A 23,834-nucleotide genomic window follows, 5' to 3' on the forward strand; every position below is an offset into this window, starting at 1 on the left:
CTGTCTCCAGCTTCATATATGTCTTTTTACCCTAATCGACCCTCTTCCTCTACAACCTCTGTTATTGTAACTAATAATAGTTAACATCTGTTGAATACTTACTTTCAGCTAGAAAATATGCTCAATGCTTCACATAAGGAAACTAAGGAGACGTAATATTTTTCAAACGTCTCTGATGAGGCATATCACCTGAGATCTTTGATAAAAACACAGTTTCTGGTCCTTATCCCAGACCCACTGAATCACAGTCTTTTGAGAATGAGTCTAGGAAGTTGTATTAAAACACAAACATTCACAGAATTAGAACAAACAATTCTAAAATTCGTGTGGAGCCACAAAAGACCCTGCAGAGGCAAAGGAGTCTTGAAAAAGAAAAGCAAAGCTGGAGGAATCACAATTCCAGACTTCAAGTTATATTACAAGGCTGTAGTGGTCAAATCAGTGTGGTACTGGCACAAAAATAGACACATAGATCAATGGAACACAACAGAAGACCCAGAAATAAACCCACAAGTATATGGTCAATTACTCTTGACAAAGCAAGAAAGAATATGCAATGGGAAAAAGCATCTTCAACAAATGGGGTTGGGCAAACTGGACAGCAACATGTGAAAGAAAGAAACTAGACCACTTTCTTACACCATATACAAAAATAAACTCAGAATGGATTAAAGATCTGAATGTGAGACCTAGAATCATAAAGATCCTAGAAGAGAACACAGGTGGTGACTTCTTTGACATCAACCTAGTAACTTCTTTCTAGATATGTCTGATGAGGCAAGAGAAACAAAAGCAAAAACAAACTATTGTGACTTCATCAAGATAAAAGCTTCTGCACAAAGAAGGAAACAATCAACAAAACTAGAAGGCAACCTATGGAATGGGAGAAGATTTTTGCAAATGACATAGCTGATAATGAGCTGGTATCCAGAATCTGTGAAGAACTTCTAAAATTCAACACCTAAAAAACAACCCAATTAAAAATGGGGGAAGACATGAACATTTTTCCAAAGAAGACAACCAGATGGCTAAAAAGACACATGAAAAGATGTTCAACATCACTCATCATCTGGGAAATGCAAATCAATGCCACAATGAGAGAGCACCTCACACCTGTCAGAGTAGCTAACGTCAATAACAAAAGAAATAACAGGCTCAGCAAGGATGTGGAAAAAAGGAACCCTCACTCACTGTTGCTGGGAATGTAAAGCAGTATAGGCACTGTGGGAAACAGTATGGGGTCCCTCAAAAAGTTAAAATAGAATTACCCTATGATCCTGCAATTGCACTACTGGGTATTGACCCAAAGAATACAAAAACACTAATTTAAAGGGATACATGCACCCCTGTGTTTGTAACAACACTATTTACTATAGCCAAGATATGGAAGCAGCCCAAGTGTACACAACACACACACACAATTGAATATTATTCACAGAGCTGGAGAGTATAATGCTCAGCAAAATAAGTCAGTCAGAAAAAGGCAAATACCATATGACTTCACTTATGTTTGGAGTTTAAGAAAATAAAGCAAAGGAAAATGAGAGACAAATCAAGAAACAGACTCAATTATAGAGAACAAACTGGTGGTATGTTAATGGGAATTAAAATAAAAACTTAAAAAGTCAAAAAAAAAAAAGAAGATTATAGAGAGATAGACAGATGATAGATAGATATCCACACACATGCACACACACATAAACTTAAAAACAACACACACAAGTCAACATGGTGGCTCATCATTTGAGAAGTTTGGGAAAACACTGCTTTTTACATGAACTTTCATTTAATCCTAAAAATTTAATGAGATAAGAACTGTTACTGGTCATTTATAGATAGAAAAGCTGAGGCTTCAGGAAAGATGTTATATGTCTAAATACACAGTTAATTGATTGTCATCATTGTAGTTTGAACCTAGGCATCCAGTCCCAGAATTTATACCACTGCTATTCCTCGGATTTTTCACTTTTAGTCAACATGTGCACTCTGTTCACTCTCAGTTCTCTGTGCCGCTTCTGCCCTCTGACTTGGAAAAAAGTCATGTTCCCTTCTTTGCCTGAAAAACTATGACTGACACCCATTCAACTCAGACTGAAGTTCTGATCAATCTTCCCAGTCTCGTTTTTGCCTTCCTGTGAACCATTCTGCTGACATGGCATCATCTGTGTCCTTCTCTGTTCCCCCCACCAGATTACAAGCAGGCACTTCTCAAGTTGTTCTGTGACCTTTGTCTAGCAGAGTATGTGACTTTTACCAGGTATGTGATAAATATCTGCTAAATGAATAAAAGTATAATAAGTCACGTTAGCCTGGCAAGTGCCTAGTGTTTAGATGCTTTAAATGGATGAAGCTAGGGTCCCTCCAGAAAATTATTTTTACGTATTGAATGCTGCCTCTTAGAATCAGGGCACATGTCTATTGAACTCACCTGTTTTCATCCTAGGAGCGCCTTAGGAGGGATGGGATTGAAGACCCAACCCATTCCTTCTGAAGTTCAAAGACATTAGCCGTACATGATATATTACCATCGCCTTGATCAAGACCAGATGATGGGAACGGACAATGAAGGGCCAGAAGGCAGTGTTGTCAGGGAAAGGGGAGTCTGGGCGGGCGATGTGGACTCAGTCCCATACTTTAGAGAATCAGAAGAGTATGCTGACATGGGCTCACAGCCCCTGTGATCTAGCCTCCCATTGCCATGGGCACCCAGGGAGTGTGAAGTAGAAGTAACACACGGATGGACGTAGAGCTTTCACTTGGTCTTAAGGCAACAGGTAGAGCTCCATGGTGGTGACAGTCATTTACACTTTAAAAGTAAGAGGGCTGGTTAGTTAGGTCCCCAAAAGTATCAACTAAAAATCTGTGTATTACCAGGATTTCAGCAAATGGCAATTTGCTTTCAACAGGGATAGAGAAGAGACTGGGCTCCATAGGAGTGAGATTTCCAAGGCTGGCAGTGACATCTGTGTTCTACCACTGGGGACAAGGAGTGGCCATAGCAGGCAAGATCAGCAGGCGAAGCTGTCCTGAGGTTAGAGACATCACTTCTGGGTATGAGTGTTGCACGTGCCTTGGTTGTACCTTTTCTAGTTAGTAGTTGAAGGCAAGGAGTGAGAACTGATTCACGGATAGGTGTAAGCTCTCCCGGCAATCCTTAGGAGCATTTACTTAGGGCAAGAGAAACTTAGGGCGCCTAGATTTTTTTTTTTTAAATTTGACATGTGTGGGTTTGGTGTCATAATTCAGTTGTTAAAGAAGATGTTGAGATCCCAGGTTGTTGAGGTCTGAAAATTTAGATAAGAGAAATCTATAATAACAGCGACTAAAAACAGATCTTTGGAAATACGAGGCCTTTTTCCAATCATGCTGACGGTCCCATGTCGTCATGAAGACGGAGGCTCTGCAGGCAACTGAGCGGAAACATATTTTGAGATGAGTTTTATTGGAAACACAAGCTTTATTTAAAAAGAGCTTTATTTGACCAAGTTTTATTTGACACTAAACTATTTGTAGGCATTCTGGAGACTCATATACAGGCAAAAGAAATTAGGTCATACGTACAATAGAGCCGGAGAGATGCTCTATCTGGGAAGAGCAGGGCTAAGCCGTCTACAGAGTGGGCTCGCTATATGAGCACAAAGGAAGGGAACCCGTTCAAGAGAGGGGACGTGTTGGATGAGAAAGAAATTAGTATGTAAAGGCCATGGGTCATGGTCGAGGAAGGCCACCTTGCCATATCGGACAAAATATAGTCATTGGAACCTTACTGGGATCACAGACGGGAGAGTCAGTTTCTGTGTTGGACCCCCTGCCTTAGGATCCGAAGCCTGGACATCACTACGTCCCAGTCGGCGTAGGCGCCTTCCAGGTGCCGGGAAATCTCGGTTCCTGCTTCATAGCTGCGTCGGCCGTGCAGTAAGCGCCAGTTGTCAAAAGTAATCACATCACCTAGACAGAAGAATTTGTGTTTTCAACATGAACGATCATGGATTTGAAAGATTTGCAGCGCTATAAAATGGAAAATGCAAAATTACATTGCTACTTCCTTCGTATCAAGAAACAGTAGGTTTGTCTCATTTTTTTTGTTGTTGTTGTTTCAAGTTTTGATTTAAATTCTAGCTAGTTAAATAGTGTAGTACTAGTTGCACGAGTAGGATTTAGTGACTTATCACTTACATGCAACAGTCGGTGCTCATCGCAACCAGCGACCCCCTAGTCCCCAGCCCAGGTCCAGGCCGCAGCCCCCCACCTCAGCTCCAGCAGCCCTCAGTTTGTTCTGTTAAGAGCCTGTTTCATGATTTGCCTCCCTCTCTTTTTTCCCTTTAGGTTCATCTGTTTTTGTTTCTTAAATTCCAGTATGAGTGAAATCATAAGGTATTTGTCTTTCTCTGACTGAAAATGGCCCATTGACTTTTTCCTGCACATCAGGCCATTGGACTGCAAACCGCTTTAGACCTTTTGACATTCAAAGTACAGGCTTTATAAAGTAGACCCTTTTAGGATTTCTACTTAAGATATTATCTTTGTGTAAGACTTCGAACTGTTTTTCTGGTTGTTATTTAGCTCTTACTTAGAAATGTTTGTTTCCAGTTTAATGGCTTCAAATGATTTTAAGGATCGTGACTTGGTTTGTCTTCTCTGTTCTCAGCATTTTGTGCACCTTATTTGTAAGCCTCATGAAAATCCTGAAAAGAGTGTGGCTCATCTTTTTGTGTGAGAAAACTGAGGCTCCAGGAGGTTGAGGGATTTGCCCAAAGTTACACCATTAAATAGTGGAGCTTGAATTCCAACTTGTATTTATTTATATGGGGGGGGCATTTTTCTCACATGGTATTTCAATGTTGTATGTTACTGCTCTTAAAATCAGCCTGTGCTGACTGCATTATCAGTGGATTTGTAGAGATTTCTCGTATTACTTTATCATGCCAAAGATCAATTCAAAAAATAATCAGAAGTTAAAAGTATGTTCCACTTGGCCAAAACAGCAGTGGAGAGAAATCCGTTTACTATAGATATGGAAAGCCTCAAGCTTGAGGTCACCTCGCTGAGTAGAGATGGTCCAGAACAAACACAACACTTTGTTTCTTTATTCCAAGTAGTTGGACTACTTCAAATACCCCTTTATTTCAGGTAGCACTATCTTTGCCAGATCAGATGAGCTAAACGAGCAAACATGACTCATGTACTTCATGAGCGGGAATCATGGGGATAATTCTATCTGTTTACTGGGATTGAAAAATTAAGTAGAAGCCTCCGTTCATATTGACTGGCGACCAGGACAGAAAATACAAGTCGTCAGGTCTTGACCTCAGACATGAGACTTCATTTGACTTATAGCTTGTCTTTCACGTATTTCTTCTTTAGGTTGGAAGTCAAAAAAATTCAGTGCGCTTAAAGATTCCCTAGGGGGTCTGTTAAGAATAAGTATTTTTAAGTCCGGAGAGGCAACAGAGCAGGGGTGAGGGCTGCTCACAAAGATTCTAAGTGTCCCACATGCTGTATTTGAGAAAAACTGCTCTAAATGGTTAAGGCTGAAAAACATCCATATTTTCAGTTGTTTGAGAAAATGTGTCCACTGACCTGGATTCATCTTGAAAGTAAACTTGAATTCTTTACAGTTCATGAGGTCAACAAACTCCTTCAGAGCTGCATAAAAAGGCTGAACTCTTTGAACGGGTACATCAAATACCGTGTCTCTGGTTGCGTTGTTGAAGTTGATGCGAACCACTTGGCCTTTATCATCTAATCTATTTTTTAAAAGAGAAAAAAGTTAAAAAGCCATGAAGTATTTATTTACATTTCTGAGGATCAGTTTGTCTTGGAAGATGTGTCTGAAACATGGTACTAAAGAATCCAAAAACATGTACAAAAGCTATTAAGGTTATCTATGGTACGATGTAGTCATTTGTTCTTGATTCGTTCATTTAGCAGTTTTCGAAAGATGTTAAATCCAGCGTAGTTAGCGTACAGTGTCATATTAGGCGGCGTTGTTCAGTGTAGGCATTTGGCAAGTCTGTATACACCACCCAGTGCTCATCAAGGTGAATGTGCTCTTAATCCCCTTTACCTATTTTGCCAATTGTCCCACCCCACGCCCCTCTGGCAACCATCCGTTTGTTCTCTGTAGCTAAGAGTCTGTTCTTGGTTTGTCTCTTTTTTCTTTGTCTAGTTTCTGAAATTCCACATAGTACAATTACTGCATTGTGGGGGAGCTCTATTTTCAACTTTTTGATGAATCTCCATACTGTTTTCCACAGAGGCTGCACCAGTTTGTATTCCCACCAACAATGCATAAGGGTGCCTTTGCCACATCCTTGCCAACACTTGCTGTTTCTTGTGTGTTTGATTTTAGCCATTTTGACGGGTGTGAGGTGATAGCTCATTGTGGTGTTGATTTGCATTTCCCTGATGAGTGATGTTGAGCATCTTTTCATGTTGGCCACCCATTTAGCAGGTATTTTTTTTTTAAACTTTCTTTCTTTTTTTTTAAATTTTTATTTATTTATGGTAGGCACACAGTGAGAGAGAGAGAGAGACAGAGACACAGGCAGAGGGAGAAGCAGGCCCCATGCACCGGGAGCCCAATGTGGGATTTGATCCCGCGTCTCCAGGATCGCGCCCTGGGCCAAAGGCAGGCGCCAAACCGCTGCGCCACCCAGGGATCCCAGCAGGTATTTTTTGAAATCTTACTTATAAGTACCAGAATGATTCAAATTAATTTAAAATAAATGTTACTGAAACATTCTAATTAAATTTTTTTAATATTCAGGGAAATGGATTTATTCTTCATTTTTTAAAAATAGTAGCTTTTATGGAATAAAGTATTTTTATGTTACAAGTTCATGGGTCAACACCTTATTAGGGTTTTTTTTTTCCTTATCGGGATTTTAAGTATGATTTTACTGAAGAATGATTGAGAATAAAAATCTATTTTCTGAGTTTGAAGTTCACTCTTCTAATTCAATCCTTAGTTTGCAGGTATGGAAACCATGACAGAGAAGAAAAGAATCTAGCCTAAGACATGTTCTTTGTGTCTCTCTACCTATGCTGTATATCTTAGTAGGTAGGCTTTTAGAAGATCAATACTCTACCTCATTTAAGGTTGTATTCTTAGCACTTAACATAGGCCTGCACATAACAGGCAGTTAATACATTTCATTGGATATGTGACTTTTTTTTTTTTTTTTTGGTACCTTGGGAGGGTACTAACATCTTTTTAGTGCTTTTGAGATAGCATTTTGAGAACTCTCTATCCTTCCTTAGAATATGGATCATGATCATGATAATGTAAGGTAAAATTACTTTTGATATGTAAAAAAAGATACCATTAGTTTTGAATTTAAACTATGCTCAGGGATCCCTGGGTGGCGCAGTGGTTTGGCGCCTGCCTTTGGCCCAGGGCGCGATTCTGGAGACCCAGGATCAAATCCCACGTCGGGCTCCCTGCATGGAGCCTGCTTCTCCCTCTGCCTATGTCTCTGCCTCTCTCTCTCTCTCTGTATGACTATCATAAATTAAAATAAATAAAAATAAAAAAAATAGACTATGCTCATTGTAATAAGCACAGCATGAGCACTGTCTACACACAGAATCAGAAGGAAGGTATATATTTTAAGCTTACTGGGAAGGTACACTTTTAGCCAGTCCTACAGCATCTACCAACTCTATCCTCTCTTTAGAGAGAAGAAAGGAAGGATGGACAAAAACTGAAGGTGGGAGAGGATCATGGCAAAGTGCCTAGAGTTGTCCCTGGGACAGCCCAGGAGGTGGTACTATGAGCCTACCCTGGACAGGAATCCAGACCTGATGGGTCAAACCAAATAGACTATCACATGTGCCAAGGCTTGGTGACACTGATTTGGGGTCTAGATCATATTTTGCTTACCCAGAGTAAACCATTATCAACAAATCAGGGTACAGGAGGAAACGTGATTGCCTGTGATGTATAAATTACGGCTCTCTGGGTCTCTGTGCTTAATATCCAGTCCTCTGAGCCAGAGGCAATTGTAATCCTAAACTCTAAGAACCTGTTATTAGCGGCAACTCTTTGCTTTTTGATAGTGACAGTGAACTACCTATTGAACCCACACTGGGGAAAGGAAGTGAAAGAAAGGAACAGGTTTTCAATAAGGCTCTTGGACTCTTAAAACCAGAATTTAGACATATTGATTAAAAAACAAATATGACTAACTAGGCAGGAAGTGCCCTCCTTCCTTCCCCCATCCTCTCCACCTAGGTAGCGAATACTCTGTGGCCTGCAGACTGCAGCTTAATGAACGAAGGACCAATCAAGGAAAAGTAACCTAAAATGCAAAATTGCATCCCAGTAAGCATTCTGGGTGCAGCTGCAGAATGAAAGGGGGGTCCCAGTGCAGGGTTACAGGCTAAGGAGGGGTAAAAAGCCTCCAAAGACGAGAACAACTTGTTATATGCCAAGAGTACGCAAAGGGCAAACATTTACACATAAACCAGCATCCTGGTGACTGCAGATCAGCAAAAGCAAAATGTCATCAGTGATGCCAACAAAAGAACCCAGTGAAAGGACTGTAGGGTCACGTCCTGTGATCAGAGTTGGTGCCGTGACCACTTCTCGGGAGTTACCATAGTCTGCCCCATGGAGAGCTTTGATATTTGGTGGGACTACTTGTATTTGTGGGGGGTGTGTCACTGCGGTGCTGCCCACCACATCACATTGTCCTGGGATCTGCAGGAAAAGTTCCTTTCACACTTTGGAAGTATGTTGGAGCTTGCAAACTGACCCCGGTCCGCTCCGCGCGTGGGTCTGTAGAAGCTCAAAGCTGAGACTGAAACCTGTCACTGGTAGCCGAGTTGGACTTGGTAGGACTGGGCCAGCCACCAGCCAGGCCCGCGTAGGGGAGTCCGTCTACCGTCTCTCTGATTCCCTCTGCGACCGTATGTGGTGGGCAGTGATGTTGCTCCCTTTTTCCCGGCAAAGAGACGCTGCTCAGCGAGCCTGAGTCACCAGACCACGACTGCCCCACGGACGAGGAGCAGCATCCGTGGGATTGAGTCTGCCACCGTGCGGGTGCCCTGCTGTCGCTTCATCTCACCACTTAGTACTTTGTCCTGGCTTCTTTATCTGCTTCTCTTTCATTACGCTGCACCGTCTCCGAGCTCTGCCCGCAGCCCCCGAGGTCTGCTTGTACTAGGTGGGACAGCACGTCGCAAAGGAGTGAAGGAAAAGGAAGTTAACCCAAACCACAGGTGAGCAAGTCCCTCAATTACTTGAAAGCCCTCTTTGTTTTATGTCCTGTTCTTAAAATACATTTTTACGTGGATTAACCTTAACCACTTGGTATTCTCTGGGGATATCCCCGAGGCCTTGAAAATAGCCAAATTCTGGAATTTTACTACGAAAAGTAACCAACTGTGATTCAGATGGTGAACGTTCAATTAATCTTACTCAATGACTAAGGGTTTGTTTGTTTTGTCTCCACTCACTAGCCTGCCAGAATCTGCGATTATATCCTGCCACAGCCAAGTTACAATCTGCGGTGGGTTTTTAAGGTGATTTGTGAGAACTTAAAACGGTCACGTTGAAACAGGGAATCCAAGTTATTTCTTCTCTTTCCCACCTTGATGACTGACCTCTCAGAGAATATTATTTTGAACTAGAGTTTATTTTTGATGGCCTCCTTTCTCTCACAGCCTTCATCCAATCTGTCAGGAAACTATGCTCTTCCAACCTGCCAACCACATGCCTAGATACTTCTCCACACGGCCCCTGCCACCGTGTGGGCTACTCACGTTCAAGGCCCCCTCCCGTCCAGCCTGCGTCCTACCGTGGCTTCCTGACTCGTCTTCTGGCTCCTGCCCTTGCCCTTCTTCACTAAATTCAGCACAAACAGCCCAGGTGACCCATTTAAATGTGAGTCAAGTTACATAAATATAAATGCCTCTCTTCTGGTCAAAACCATGCAGCACTCCCTATTTTACTAAGACTGAAAGGCAATATATTTTAAACAATGGGTAACAAGGCTCGACAGGAACTTACTCCCATCTGACCTCCTTCCTTAACACTCTGCTCCATGCCGGCCTCCCCGCTGTCCCCTCCCTGTGGTCTCAGGGCCGTCTTAGGACATTTGCTCCAGCTGTTCCTGGAAACTGCTCCTCTTCCGGGCAAACTCCTTCACTCCTTTAGATTTTTGTTCAAATATCACCTACTTAGTAAAGCTTTCCCTCACCACACATTAATGATGCAACCTCCATCTTCTCTAAGTCTTTGGTTTTACAGATTCTCCTAATCCTACCTTACTTCTCCTTTATTCTTCAATATTTAAAAAGCTGCTTTATTGGTTACTGTAATTTACTCATTTGTTTTATTTTTTTATTTTATTTTTATTTTTGGAAAGGATGCCTTTTTTTAAAATAATAAATTTATTTTTTATTGGTGTTCAATTTGCCAACATACAGATTAACACCCAGTGCTCATCCCTTCAAGTGCCCCCCTCAGTGCCCATCACCCATTCACCCCCACCCCCGCCCTCCTCCCCTCCCACCACCCCTAGCTCCTTTCCCAGAGTTAGGAGTCTTCATGTTCTGTCTCCCTTTCTGATATTTCCTACCCGTTTCTTCTCCCTTACCCTCTATTCCCTTTCACTATTATTTATATTCCCCAAATGAATGAGACCATATAATGTTTGTCCTTCTCCGATTGACTTATTTCACTCAGCATAATACCCTCCAGTTCACTCATTTGTTTTATTTTTTTTTTAATTTTTTTTTAATTTTTTATTTATTTATGATAGTCACAGAGAGAGAGAGAGAGGCAGAGACACAGGCAGAGGGAGAAGCAGGCTCCATGCACCGGGAGCCTGATGTGGGATTCGATCCCGGGTCTCCAGGATCGCGCCCTGGGCCAAAGGCAGGCGCCAAACCGCTGTGCCACCCAGGGATCCCTACTCATTTGTTTTAAAACCTGTAACTTTCTCTTCCCCTGTTAGACTTTAGGCTACACAAGGGAAGGAATCTTTGTTTTGTCCACAGATGTATCCCAACCACCAAGAAGAGTGGCTGCTTTTTCAACAAATACTTGTTGGATGAGTACATGAAGGCCATATGTTTATATGAGAAAGATGAGTTAGTATGTTGGGGACTTGATTATTTGTTAGATGAGTTAATTTTCATATTATTTGGCTGTTTCTACTAAAAGAAGAAAACAAACTCAACTCTAAACTTGGAAATATCCCTAAGACCCAGCAATTGCATTACTAGTCATTTACCCAAAGGATACAAAAATACAGATTTAAAGGGGCACATACACCTCGATGTTTATAGCAGTGTTATCAACAATAGCCAAACCATGGAGAGCCAGATGTCCATTGACTGATGAATGGATAAAGATGTGGCATGTATACGCAATGGCACGTATTACTCAGCCATCAAAAAAAAAAAAATATATATATATATATATATTGCCATTTGCAACGATGTGGATGGAGCTTGACTGTATTTTGCTAAGTGAAATAAGTCAGAGAAAGACCAATACCATGTGATGTCACTCATATGTGGAATTTAAAAAAGAAAAAAGATGAATATAGGGGAAGGAGGAGGTTAGGGAGAGAGGGAAATAAACCATAAGAGACTCTTAAGGATAGAGAACAAACTGAGGGTTCATGGCGGGAGGCGGGTGGGGGTGGGCCAGATGGGGATGGATGTTAAGGAGGGCACTTGTGATGAGCGCTGGCTGTTGTAAGTGATGAATCACTGAGTTCTACTTCAGAAACCAATACTGCATGTCTGTTAACCAAGTAAAATTTAAAACATAACAAAATGAAATAAAATTAAAAATTGGAAACACCACAAAATTTATGAACTCATGTCTGATTAAATAAAATTATGTCTGAGCAACACGGGGTAAGATAATTCTCAAATAAAAGGATAGATTTGTGGTCTTTGTAGATACTTGAAAAAATCATGATGAAATACTGTTAAACGAAAAAAATAATAAAATGTACGTAGGGAATTATGATTTTTGTTGGCATCAATTTAGGCAGACGTTCTTGTTTCATTCTCAGCCCACGTGGTTCCAGTGAGACGTACTTTGGTCCAGAGAGGAACATGTAATCCGGGAATGGCCAATCGGAATTCTCTGACTGCCTGGCCATGGGGATTGCTTCAAGGACGGACTTACGTACAAATCTGGCAGTGGGTCACCTACTTTTGTTAGAGCTCTGGGGGAAATGAGGGCTTTTGTGTATGTGAATACCAGCACTGAGGACAATGAAAATGCAGAGCTTCTGTTGCCATGTCTGAAAAGGAAGCCAACACAGAGGGTGGCAAAGCTAAGAGACGAAGAAAAAAGAGACCAGTATCGGATCACACTGTTCATCTATCGGATCGACCTAATTTCAGTTAGATTCTCTCATTTCTGGCTGAAAGGATTCTGACTACTACAATCACACTGATTATAATTCTGTAGAGCTTGTATATTTAAAAAATCAAGTGTATATAGTCTTACTTATTTCTCTTAATTAGGAAATCTCATAGAATTTGATGAAGATTTTTTTATGGTGAAAATATTCTTTTTTTTTTCCTTTAAAATTGGATTAAATTGTTAATAAAAAGTAAACTCTGGAGTTAATCAGAGCTTTTCTTCTGTTTAAGCTTTAGGTTTAGGGTAATGAAGCTTTTGCAGTTAGCTATTCTGTTGCTATGAGAAAAGTATAAATAGTACTTACTCTATTATCTTGTGTTTGGACTGTACGGAGAAATCACAGTAATCCACTCCAATGTCTGTAAAGTCCACAAAAGTGGAAGACAAAATCTGGAACGCTCGAGGATTTTTTTCCTTGAGCTTTCGGCATACGTTAAACCCATCTACAATTTCCGAATCACCCCCAGTGACTGTTTGTTTTATGCAGTGCAGAAGCTGAACCTGCAAAAAGAAATAGATGTTTTCCAAAATGCTAAACATTTACCTTGTTTGACACTTAAAGATTCAGAAAGTTCTGGAGGCACGAACGTCAACTAACCTCTTACATCTCTTCTGTGTCAGCACAGAAAGGGTTCGGAGAGAAAAAACTGCTTTTAATCAGTGTTCTATCGTTCAAATATTGTTTCAGTTTGAGACATGAACATAGGCATGGAAATGTTCTTTAGTAAACCAAAGACGGATCATGATAGCTGCAACAAGCGAACACTTCATGTTGGAATATTTGCACACTTCGTGTTGGCTTTACAGAGGAGGGGAACTGGGGTGGCTCAGTGGGTTAAGCATCTGCCTTTGGCTCAGGTCGTGATCTCAGCATCCTGGGATGAGCCCCGCACTGGGCTCTCTGCTTAGTGGGGAATCTGCTTCTCCTTCTCCCCATGTGCTCTCTCACTCCTTCTCTCATAAATAAATAATAAATAAATAAATAAATAAATAAATAAATAAATAAAATCTTAAAAAAAAAAACTAGGCAAAGGAGGATGGATCAGATTTTGGACATAGAGAGAGAGCAAATCAAGTGCATTGATAATGGATGTGCAAAAATACACACCTCCCTGGCTATCAAAAGTTTGGCCACAATAGACGGTCACAACGAAAAAGAATAGATCCAGTGGAAGAAGTCTTTGAAGCCCTCATCGTGGAGTCTCGAATGTCAGATGAACAAAATTGTACTTTCTCTTGTGCACCGAGGGGAATTGTTAAAGCATTTTTTAAAATATTATTTATTTATTTATTCATAGAGACACAGAGAGAGAATGAGAGGCAGACACACAGGCAGAGGGAGAAGCAGGCTCCATGCAGAGCCTGACGTGGGACTCGATCCTGGGTCTCCAGGATCACGCCCTGGGCTGCAGGCGGCACTAAACTGCTGTGCCACCAGGACTGCCCTGTTAAACACTTTTGAATACAGACATAATGTAGCCAAGACTGAGTTGAAGGAGCAATTTTTTTTAATAAAGGAGCAATTAGTGAGGCAGTAACTACTTGAGAGTCTAATGAGACAGTTCAGTTATGAGGACAAGAAGGAAATAGAGGTTGGGTGGAGTTATGAGGACGGAGAAACCCAAGAAACATAGGGAATAAAAAAAAACAAAAGGATAGTTTATTTTATTTTATTATTTTATTTTATTTTATTTATTTTATTTATTTATTTTATTTTATTTTATTTTTTATTTTATTTAAAGATTTTATTTACTTATTCATGAGAGACCTAGAGAGAGAGATAGAAACACAGGAAGAGGGAGAATCAGGCTTCCTGCAAGGAGTCTTATGGGGGACTCTATCCCAGGACCCCGGGATCATGACCTGAGCCGAAGGCAGATGCCCAACCACTGAGCCACCCAGGCATCCCAAGGATAGTTATTTTAACTAAGATTTATGGGGACATGTTGGACATTATTTCATTCTGAAAAACAAAATATAGTAAAATTTAGAAGTATATTTTTTGAATGATGTTCCTATGACTCCTTTTGTTACGTCAGCATGAGTGAGTGATTTGAATACCTAAGATTTTCCACCTAATGATTTTTTTCTATTTAAAGAATATTCAGATTTTCTGCTTAAAGAAACAAATGCTATGCAACTATGGAAACATTCTGAGTTAAATAAAAATAAGAAAGAGGCAAATATTATCAAACATCCAGAACAGCGGGAACATGAGTGGGAAAAATATCCATTTGGCTTGGTTATTTCCATAGATGGTCTAGAGCAGGGTCCATTGGAACGTTCTGCAGTGACAGACTGTTCTCTGCTGCCCAATAAAGTAGACACCAGTCCCACATGGCTGTTGTGCACTTGAAATGTGGTCCATGTGAATGAGAAACTGCATTTTAAATTTTATTTAAACATAATTTTAAATTGAAATTTAAATGATCACATATGGCTAGTGACTATTGCATAGTGCAGATCTAGAACACAAATCCTGCCTTCTTCCCCAAACTGCACAAATTTTCTCAACTTTTTTTAAAAAACTTTTTTTTAAATCTTCTACATACTTGTTCTCAAATTATGACTGTACATTTATCGGTTCCTCACAACACTCCTTAGAATTTGGTACTTTCATCTCCATTTTATGGTTGAAGAACCTGGGACCCAGGAGAGAAGAAGTTGGCCAGCTAGGAAGAACTCAGCTCCTCCCTGGTAAAACTGACTTTCAAACCTTAGTCTGTTTGCCTTAAAATCATCATACAGCAAGTTCCTTTCCTACAAAAGGGCGGAATCCCCTTATAGGACTCTTAATAATTCAGTATCGTGTGGTGTGTGGATGTATGTGCTCTGTAGGCTTAAAACCCCATTTCAGGTTGATGATGCCTTCTCTTCTTAAAAGATGTTATGTATTTATTTTTTTGACATACACAGAGGGGGAGAAGAACACAGGCCAGGGGAGTGGTAGGCAGAGGGAGAGGGAGAAGTAGGCTCCCTACCGAGCAGGGAGCCCAATTTTGGGCTCCGTCCCAGATCCCTGGGATCATGACCTGAGCAGAAGGCAGATGCTTACCCGACCGTGCCACCCTGGGGTCCCTCTTACTTTCTGATGTTAGGAGAGACCTGGTTTACGCTCATTATCGTTCCGTCCTTAAACTGATGCCAGTTTTTTAAACTTGAAAAAATATGTGCATAAGCCGACGAAGTCATTGTAGAAAACTCTCTCATCACCAGGGCGACGAGGAATGAAGGGGTATGATCAACGAGAGGAGGAGATGGAAACGTCAACCTCGTCTACCAAACTCCCAGAAGGCAAAACAAAGGCATAGCTCTGTCTCTGAGAGAACCAGTGTTCTTTAAATCCTCTTAGATTTTGCCATGATGAAGTCACAGAATACTTCAAATACAAATCTTTTAAAAAGATCAGTTGATGTCTTTTACATATATAGTAAGGCCAAGTAATAATCTCCTTTTATGTAATTATATTTTAATGCAATCTTATGAAAGAACAAAGATGATGGTGCCAGACAACACTTGCATCACTAAGTCAAAAAGTATGTATGCACCTGTTGTGTATAAAATCCAATTTTATTTCATGTAATTCATTCAGAACCAAAAATGTTTTCTTTCTAGATGTTACTTTATGGCAGCATGTGACTTTAGGCCCAAAGACAGTGAGCAAAGGAACATTTGTGTTTCTTTAAAGATGTGTCATCTTACCCCTGCCCTACATGATCCAAATTGATGAAATTCAACTTTCAACAGGTAACTTGTTATTCCGATCATTTCATCTGCACTGAAAAGTGACTTATTCTATTTGTTATAAAAAGCTCGGACTTTGGTACAAAGACCCCTGAGTGATTCTAAATGGAACCTTGAGAACAAACGGGTCCCTACGTTCTCATTATTCTCCTACTACAATCTAGACATTTTAGAAAACATGTTTCATTAAAAAGTCTTCTATCAGGTCATTTATCTTCGAACGTTTCATTTGCTGATGGAGACAGGTAAGACTTTGTGGCATTTCTTTGCCTCTTTATAGCGTATCTATGAAGTCTCCCTTACGTGAAAGGTGCTGGGTTATGTCTTGAGATAGAGAAAAGTGGAAGATTCAGTTCCTGTATTTAAAGAGTTTGTAACGTCTGACGATGTCTATGCTCATCACATTATATAAATTATGGTAATTAGAAAGTCCACCTCCAGATCAGCATGGTATGGTGAAAAAACTAGTTAGAGGCCTGGGTTCCACTTCAAGTGTTCTGTTAGTCAGATGTCACTCTGTGAAAGCATTTAACATTGCTGTGCGTCATTTTGTCGTCTAACATAAAAAGACAGGATCAGTCATCTACCTCACAGGACTGTTAAGAGGAACCAGACAAAATAATATATGTAGCACTACTTTTAAAAAGTATAAAATGCTATGAAAATGCCAAGCATTATATTATACTTTAAGAAAATTTATAAAGCCACATAATCACTTTTCCTTAGGCTTTCAATATTAACCCAGAAAGGAAACCTGAACTCATAGAAAAAAGTAGATAATTAAAATGTTAAATTAGAATCTAGTTTTCCAGCCTAATTTTTTTAAAACTTTATTTTGTCCAACTCTCCAACCTATCTTTGGTAGGTAAATTGAGCTGATTAGTTTGACTTTTACCCCCTCAAAGTTTTAGAGAATCTCTGGGTCATATATAGAAAAATCACATTGTGTGTCCTCCCCGCCCCCTCATCTCTATCCAAAAGGTGACTATAGGAGTCATTTTACTGTCATCATTTTGTTCAAAAAAATTATGTGGTGTTTTACAGTCAAGGAAATAATTTAAAATGTGTGAAGTTACTACTGGCAAGGAAAATGGGTTAACAACTAGGGTGCAGAGAAAACTTTTTCCATCAACACGATGGAAAAAAAAAAAAACAGACTAATTTTGATTTTGGCCTACTTTGCCTTCATTAACTAGAGAATCGCCCCCAAACGTCCATTACCTTTGAAGATACAGACTTCTGTGTGGCTATTTCATTTAATCCCATTTAGCTATAAAAGTATGAAGACAATACCTTTTCAAAGGCAGTGTCCTGACCATTTATTTCTTGGCATAGCAAAAGTGATGCTTTTGTAAATACGTCGCTGGTTTAGCAAAAATGGCAATTTTGTGAAAATGTAGTGGTGGAGTGTCCTCCCAGAAACTGTCCTGGAGGGTCTGGGGCTCCGTGCTGAGCATCTCCCTCCTTGAGGAGGAATCTGATAGATGGGACAGTAGACAGTTTCCAAAAATAACCATGGTTATTCCGCTCCTTGCATCCCCACTTCTTGAAGCTGGGCGAACCCACTACGACTTCTCTAGACTAATAAAACACGACAGAAGGGACCTGGGCCGACTACTAGCGTAGGTCTCAGGAGGCCTCTATGTTTCGGCCTGCTCTCCCAAGATCCACATAAGCCTGGCTGGCTTGGGGGGGTGACAGGGCCCGTGCTGCAGAGACCAAGCACCTTCGGTTGTTCACCCAGGCCAACCAGCTCCCAGCCCGCAGCAGGACTGCCCGGCTGGCCACAGCCCACGTTGTAAAAACACGCACTAAGCAAACGGCTAGTCCCCTCGGCCACTAAGTCATGAAGTGACTTTTCCCCAGTGGTCGCTAACTGATACGAATGGTGGCCGGGTGACATGGGGGGAAAACGCTACACGTCCATTCCCTCTCTTGTTTTTGACTCTCTTGGGAATGGTAAATATGCAAAAAGACCTCAAGGTGTACTGCTGCTGTGAAGCTCGTCTAGGCAAAGCAAAAAGCACCAATAGTTATTTCTAAAAGGAAACAAAGAAAAAAAAAATTTAATACACCAAAATCTTCTATCCCTTGGGAATGTCAGGCCATTCCGGGTTTAGGCAAAGAGATTTTGTCTGGATTGTGCTTGAAGGAGGATCTACGTAAGACAAATTAGCTGGCGAAACGTAGAGTCTTTTAGACTCAAAATACAGGAGGATATTGGTCCTTGGCCTGCCTTGTGGAAAATATGTTGAGGCTCACCTTACCCCAGGTGGATGATGGAGGGCCGGATAGTCAGTGTGAAAGCTGAGCTTCCCGGTTGTGTAGGCCACATTGTTTGCGTCAATTTTGTCTTGCACTTGCCAAGTATGTCTGTAAAATACAAGAAACATATGTTTAAACAGGCTGTCGGTAAGCCAGAGGAAATGTGTTAGAATGAAGTGGATACATGAGGGAGATGGAAACTTTTCATTTTATGAAATAATTACCATAACGATGTGAGCCAGGAAGAGGGCCCGACCTTCCCTTGTCCAAAGTCGCCATTTGAGAGCATACACCTCCTCCTTTCTCGTCTCTTCTCCAGAGAAAAGTACATTTACACGTGAGTCTATCCCATAGAGTTTATAAACAGGAACGTGTGGGATTGTCTGTTATGCTTTTTAATAGGTTAGTGCATTTAAAAATCATTTATTGAAGTGAAATTCACATAACGCAAAATGAACCATTTAGTGAACGACTGAGTGGCCCTTAGGACTTTCACAGGGTCGGTAAGCATCACCCGTATTACCTGGGTGCAAGACACTTCCATCACGCCACACAGAAACCTCTTACCCTTCAGGAAGCGTTTTCTTCCCATTCTTCCCTCCTCCCAGTCCCTGGCCAACGCCAACATGCAGTCTGTCTCTAAGGATTTACCTATCGGGGATATTTAATATAAATGGAATCATATAATGTGTAGCCTCTTGTGTCTGGTTTGTTCTACTTAACAGAACCTTCCTGAGATTCATCCATGATGGATGATGTATCATTACTTCATTCCTTACTATGGTTGACTAATATTCTATTGCCTGGATACGCCACAATTTGTTTATTGATTCATCAGCTGTTGGACATTTGCACTATTTTTACTCCTTGGTTGTTGCAAATAGCGCTGGCGTGAGCATGTGAGTGCACGTACATAACTGAGTGCCTGTTTTCAATTCTGTTGGGTCATGCCTAGGAGTGGAATGATGGAATTATATCACAGTTCTATCCTTAACTTGTTAAGGAGACGCCAAACCATTTCCACAGTGGTTGGGCCGCTTTACATTCCCACCAGCAACATGTGAGGGTTCCAGTTACTTTCCCATCAACACTTGTTATTTTCTGGATTTGGGTGGCGGTGGTGGTGGTGTCGTTGTTGGTTTTGACCATCCCGGTGGGTATAAAGTGGTATCTCATAGTTTTGATGTATATTGTCCTGATGGTTAATGATGTTGAGCATTTGTATGCTTGTTGGCCATCTGTATATTTACTTTGGACAAACATATATTCAAGTCCTCTGACCATTTCTAAATTGGATGCTTTGACCTTTTCAAATTTCTCTGAGTGCTTTATATAGCCTGGATACTAGACCCATAGCAGACATATGATACACAACTATTTTTTACCCCTTCCATAGATGGTCTTTTCATTTTCTTAGTGATGATCTTTGATGTTCAAAAATTTTAAATTTTGATGAAATCCCATTCATCTATTTTTATTGTTGCTTGTATTTCTGGTGTTATATCTGAGAATCCATCACCCAATCCAAGGTCATGAAGATTTACACTCATGTTTTCTTCAAAGAATTTTACGGTTTTATGTGGAGGTCCTCGATCCATTTGAGCTAATTTTTGTATAATGTATGAGGAAGGAGTCCAGTTTTATTCTTCTTGCATGTACATATACAATTGTCCCAGAATTATTCATTGAAGGGGCTGTTCTTTCCCCAATAAAAGGTTTCAGCACCCTTGTTAAAAATCAGCCATAGAGGGGCAGCCTGGGTGGCTCAGCAGTTTGGCGTCACCTTCGGCCCAGGGTGTAATCCTGGGGACACGGGGTTGAGTCCCATGTCGGGCTCCCTGCATGGAGCCTGCTTCTCCCTCTGCCTGTGTCTCGGCCTCTCTCTCTCTCTCTCTCTCTGTGTCTGTCACGAATAAATAAATAAAATCTTTAAAAAAAAAAATCAGCCATAGATTCGTGGGCTTGCTTCTGGACTCTCAGTTCTATTCTATTAATCTGTATGTTTATCTTTATCCCAGCAACACAGTATTTTGATTTCTATAGATTTGTAGTAAGTTTTGAAATCAGGAACTCTGAATCCTCCCACTTTGTTCTTGTTTTTTATTATTGTCTTGGTTATTCAGAGGCCCTTACAATTTCATACGGATTTGAGCATTTCCATTTCTACAAGAAGGCTGTTGGAACCTTGGTAAGCATTGTATTGAATCCGTAGACTGCTTTGGGGAGTAATCACAGCTTAATAATATTATGTCTTCCAATCCAAGAAGGTGGGATTCCTTCCATTTATTAGGTCTTCTTTAATTTCCTTTAGCAATGTTTTATAGTTTTCGTTTCATAAGTTTTCCACCTCCTTGGTTAAGTTTATTCCTAGGTATTTTATTCCTCTGGGTGCTATTGTAAATGGAATCGTTTTTTTTTTAAATTTCCTTTTCAGATTATTCATTGCTAGTATATATAAACACAACTCATTTCTCTGTATTGTTCTTGTATCCTGCAACTTTGCTGAATTCATTCATTAGCTCTCGTAGCCTTTCTGTGTGCAGATTCTATGCACAGGGTTTTCTCTATATAGGATTATGCTATCTATGAGTAGAGATAGACTTCTTCCTTTCTCATTTGGATGCCTTTATTTCTATTTGTTGCCTACCTGCCCTGGCCAGAACTTCCAATACCACATTGAATAACAGTGGTAAAAACCAGTACTCTTGTCTTGTTCCTGATCTTAGAGGGAACTTAATGAATATTTATTTTATTTTATTTTAACTTAATTAATTTTTAATTACACTCTTGTAACTATTACTCAGATCAGGAAATACAACTTTAAGGTTATATGTCCTGTCCCAGCCAAAATCTCATCTCTCTCTTCTCCAAAGTAACCATACCATGACTTCTCTATTTATAATTTCTTTGCATTTGTTTTTATTTTTACCCTTAATGTGTGCATCCTTAGACACTATGTTTAATATTGCCCATTAGCAACAACTGTTAATGTTCCCCTCTAGCCTGTTCTTCTTACAATTTATTGTTTGAAAAACTTAGAGAGTTTGACCCATAGAATTCCTCACAGTCTGGACTTTGCTGATTGCATATGGTGTTGTGGTTCAACATGTTTCCCTGTTCTTTGTGTTTCTAGAAAATTTGCAACTAAATGCAGAGGCTTGGACAAACTCTATTTTCTCTCTTTGGCAGAACTATAGATGGCATTGTGCTCTTTTTTACAAAAAAAAAAAAAAAAAGAATTGTCAAGTTGTCTTTCTTTTTGTGATATTTGCACACACTTTTATGCTCAGTGGCTAGATCCACTAATTCATTGGGGTCCCAAATAGTGGAATTCCAAATTAATAATTCCTTTTCTATTTATCGGTTGGAATACTTTTTGAAATATCCAATTTCCTTCATCTAGGTTATAGGAGGTAACCAGATACTAGATGGAGGAAAGTAGATAGCTTACACAGGGATAATGAAATCAGTGTTTGATTCTTCCTCTTTATTTACCGTTTTATAATATAATGGATTAGTTTTCTACCACTCCAAGACAAATAATTAGCTTTTAAAAATAATATTGATGAAAATGCATCAAAACTAGATAGAGGTAGTGGTTTCATAACATTGTCCATGTACCAATAGAGGTAGTGGTTTCATAACATTGTCCATGTACCAAATGACACAAAAACTGTACACTTTAAAATTGTTAATTTTGTGTTATATCAATTTACCTCCAGTACCAAAAGAAATAGCTTGGCTTAAAAGTTAAAAAAAAAGTTAATAAGTGGACTAGGGATTGTTTGCAATTCTGTGGCAAGAAAACAAACCAATATTCAGATTTTGTAAGGCTTTTCCCTCAGAAGACTGAGACAATGCATAGTTGGAAGGAAGCTCTGTTTTAAAATAAACCGAAGCTGGTTTGGAAAATGTATCGCCATATATGCATGTCATCTTATTGCTGTCATAATGTCTATTTATTAACTTATGTTCCCATTCATCAAATCACTTTTCAATAAATACATATTTATTGTACTAATTCTATTCCAGGCATTGTTTTAGCATTAGAGATAGAGCAGGGAACAGGAGAGACAAATAAACAAGTAATCACCAAATGTAATAACAGAAATAAGTGCTGTGAAGAAAATAAAGCAAAGAGGGGAGAAAAGGATTGGGGGCCAGAAGAATAACACGGCAAAGATGATGCTTTGGGAAGTGCTCCAGAAGACCTGGAAGAAAAGGAAACATGAATTTCTGGGAGATGTATTTTAGAAAGAGGAATATGAAGTGAAAGACAGGGTTTCTTCCCCATTCTCTGGTCTTGCTTTGTTTTGTTTTGTTTTTCATCTAATTTTAAAATGGAAAGCCTGGTAAGCCTTTCACCAAAGTTTAAAGAACCATCCATATGTGGCTGTAAACCAAAAAGAGACCCGGTGAAAGAGGAGGAGTATGTATAGCCTGCTGCAACTCACTTCAAAAGGAGCCAGACAGACCACTGTACTGTGGTGACTGTAGCCAAGAAGTACGTTCTCTACGAAACTCCTGTCGCTCCAGGACCCAAACCTAATGTAGATTATGCCTATTGTCACCGTCAGCGTTCCAACAATAATCAACATGTAGGAAAGGATTTAAGAATAAAACAAAAAATAACAATTTCATCAAGTTGTAGAACATATAATATCTTCTGAGAAGGTGATACCTTTGACATTGTGAGTAGGAAATGACTATATTTGGGTATTCTTTTCAGGGGTGATGACGGTTTTGCATTGATTCACCTACATTCCCTTTCCTGGTTCCTCCTATGCTCAAGGGTGAACTTCACTGAATTTTCATGCAGCCAAGAGCTGGCTGAGATTCAAGGTGCACCTCTTAGCCAGGGAACCGATCTTTTCTTTGTTTGACATTAACTGGCTTCTATAGGGATGGGGCCTGTGACCTGGCATCATTGGAGTAGTTCTCCCACACTCTGTGCTAACTGGCAGGGGATGATAAACATTTTTCAGCCCTAAAGTGTTTTAGGCACGGTATGGGATATGTAGCCTAAAAGTCTATGCTCGCACATAATGATAAATCCCAGGAAAAAGGGGCTTGCCAATTCCAATCATAAAACATTCTCATAATAGTCATAGCATAACTCTGGAAAAATCCTAGAAATGTTACTTGGTCTACCTTTCTACCTCCTTATAGAAATGAATCATGCCAAGAAGGCTGCTTGCTGATTGTTTATAACCCTAGGCTTTCAGGTATCCTTCTCAAATCCAAAGGAAAACACAGAGAAATAAATGCAAATGCGATCCATTGGCCTGTGGAAAAACTGTTTTTTAAAAACCCACTTGTGAGGCCTTAGTGAGATGAGGGTGTATTTTTTGGCCTCTTTCATTAGAAACAGATTCTAATGTTCTTCCAAGTAAAGCAACTCAAGCAGAGGGTCAGGAACTGTCATGAC

The 23,834-nt window shown here is 40.1% G+C and overlaps 1 protein-coding gene across 2 annotated transcripts in view; it reads right to left on the reverse strand.

The window, feature by feature from the left end:
- Positions 1-3,456: 3,456 nt before the first annotated feature.
- BBOX1 (gamma-butyrobetaine hydroxylase 1) overlaps positions 3,457-23,834 on the reverse strand; it is a 59,804-nt gene continuing 39,426 nt past the window's right edge. For both annotated transcript variants that reach the window (XM_041730516.1, XM_041730515.1), the window contains 4 exons: positions 18,409-18,514; positions 12,702-12,898; positions 5,581-5,747; positions 3,457-3,948 (listed from right to left, as the gene is read on the reverse strand). In XM_041730516.1, coding sequence (XP_041586450.1) covers positions 3,788-3,948; positions 5,581-5,747; positions 12,702-12,898; positions 18,409-18,514 — 631 coding nt within the window. In that variant the 3' untranslated portion in view covers positions 3,457-3,787. The remainder of the gene's footprint in view (positions 3,949-5,580; positions 5,748-12,701; positions 12,899-18,408; positions 18,515-23,834) is intronic.

Source organism: Vulpes lagopus, chromosome 15, assembly GCF_018345385.1.
Source record: "Vulpes lagopus strain Blue_001 chromosome 15, ASM1834538v1, whole genome shotgun sequence".
Taxonomy (NCBI): Eukaryota; Metazoa; Chordata; class Mammalia; order Carnivora; family Canidae; genus Vulpes; species Vulpes lagopus.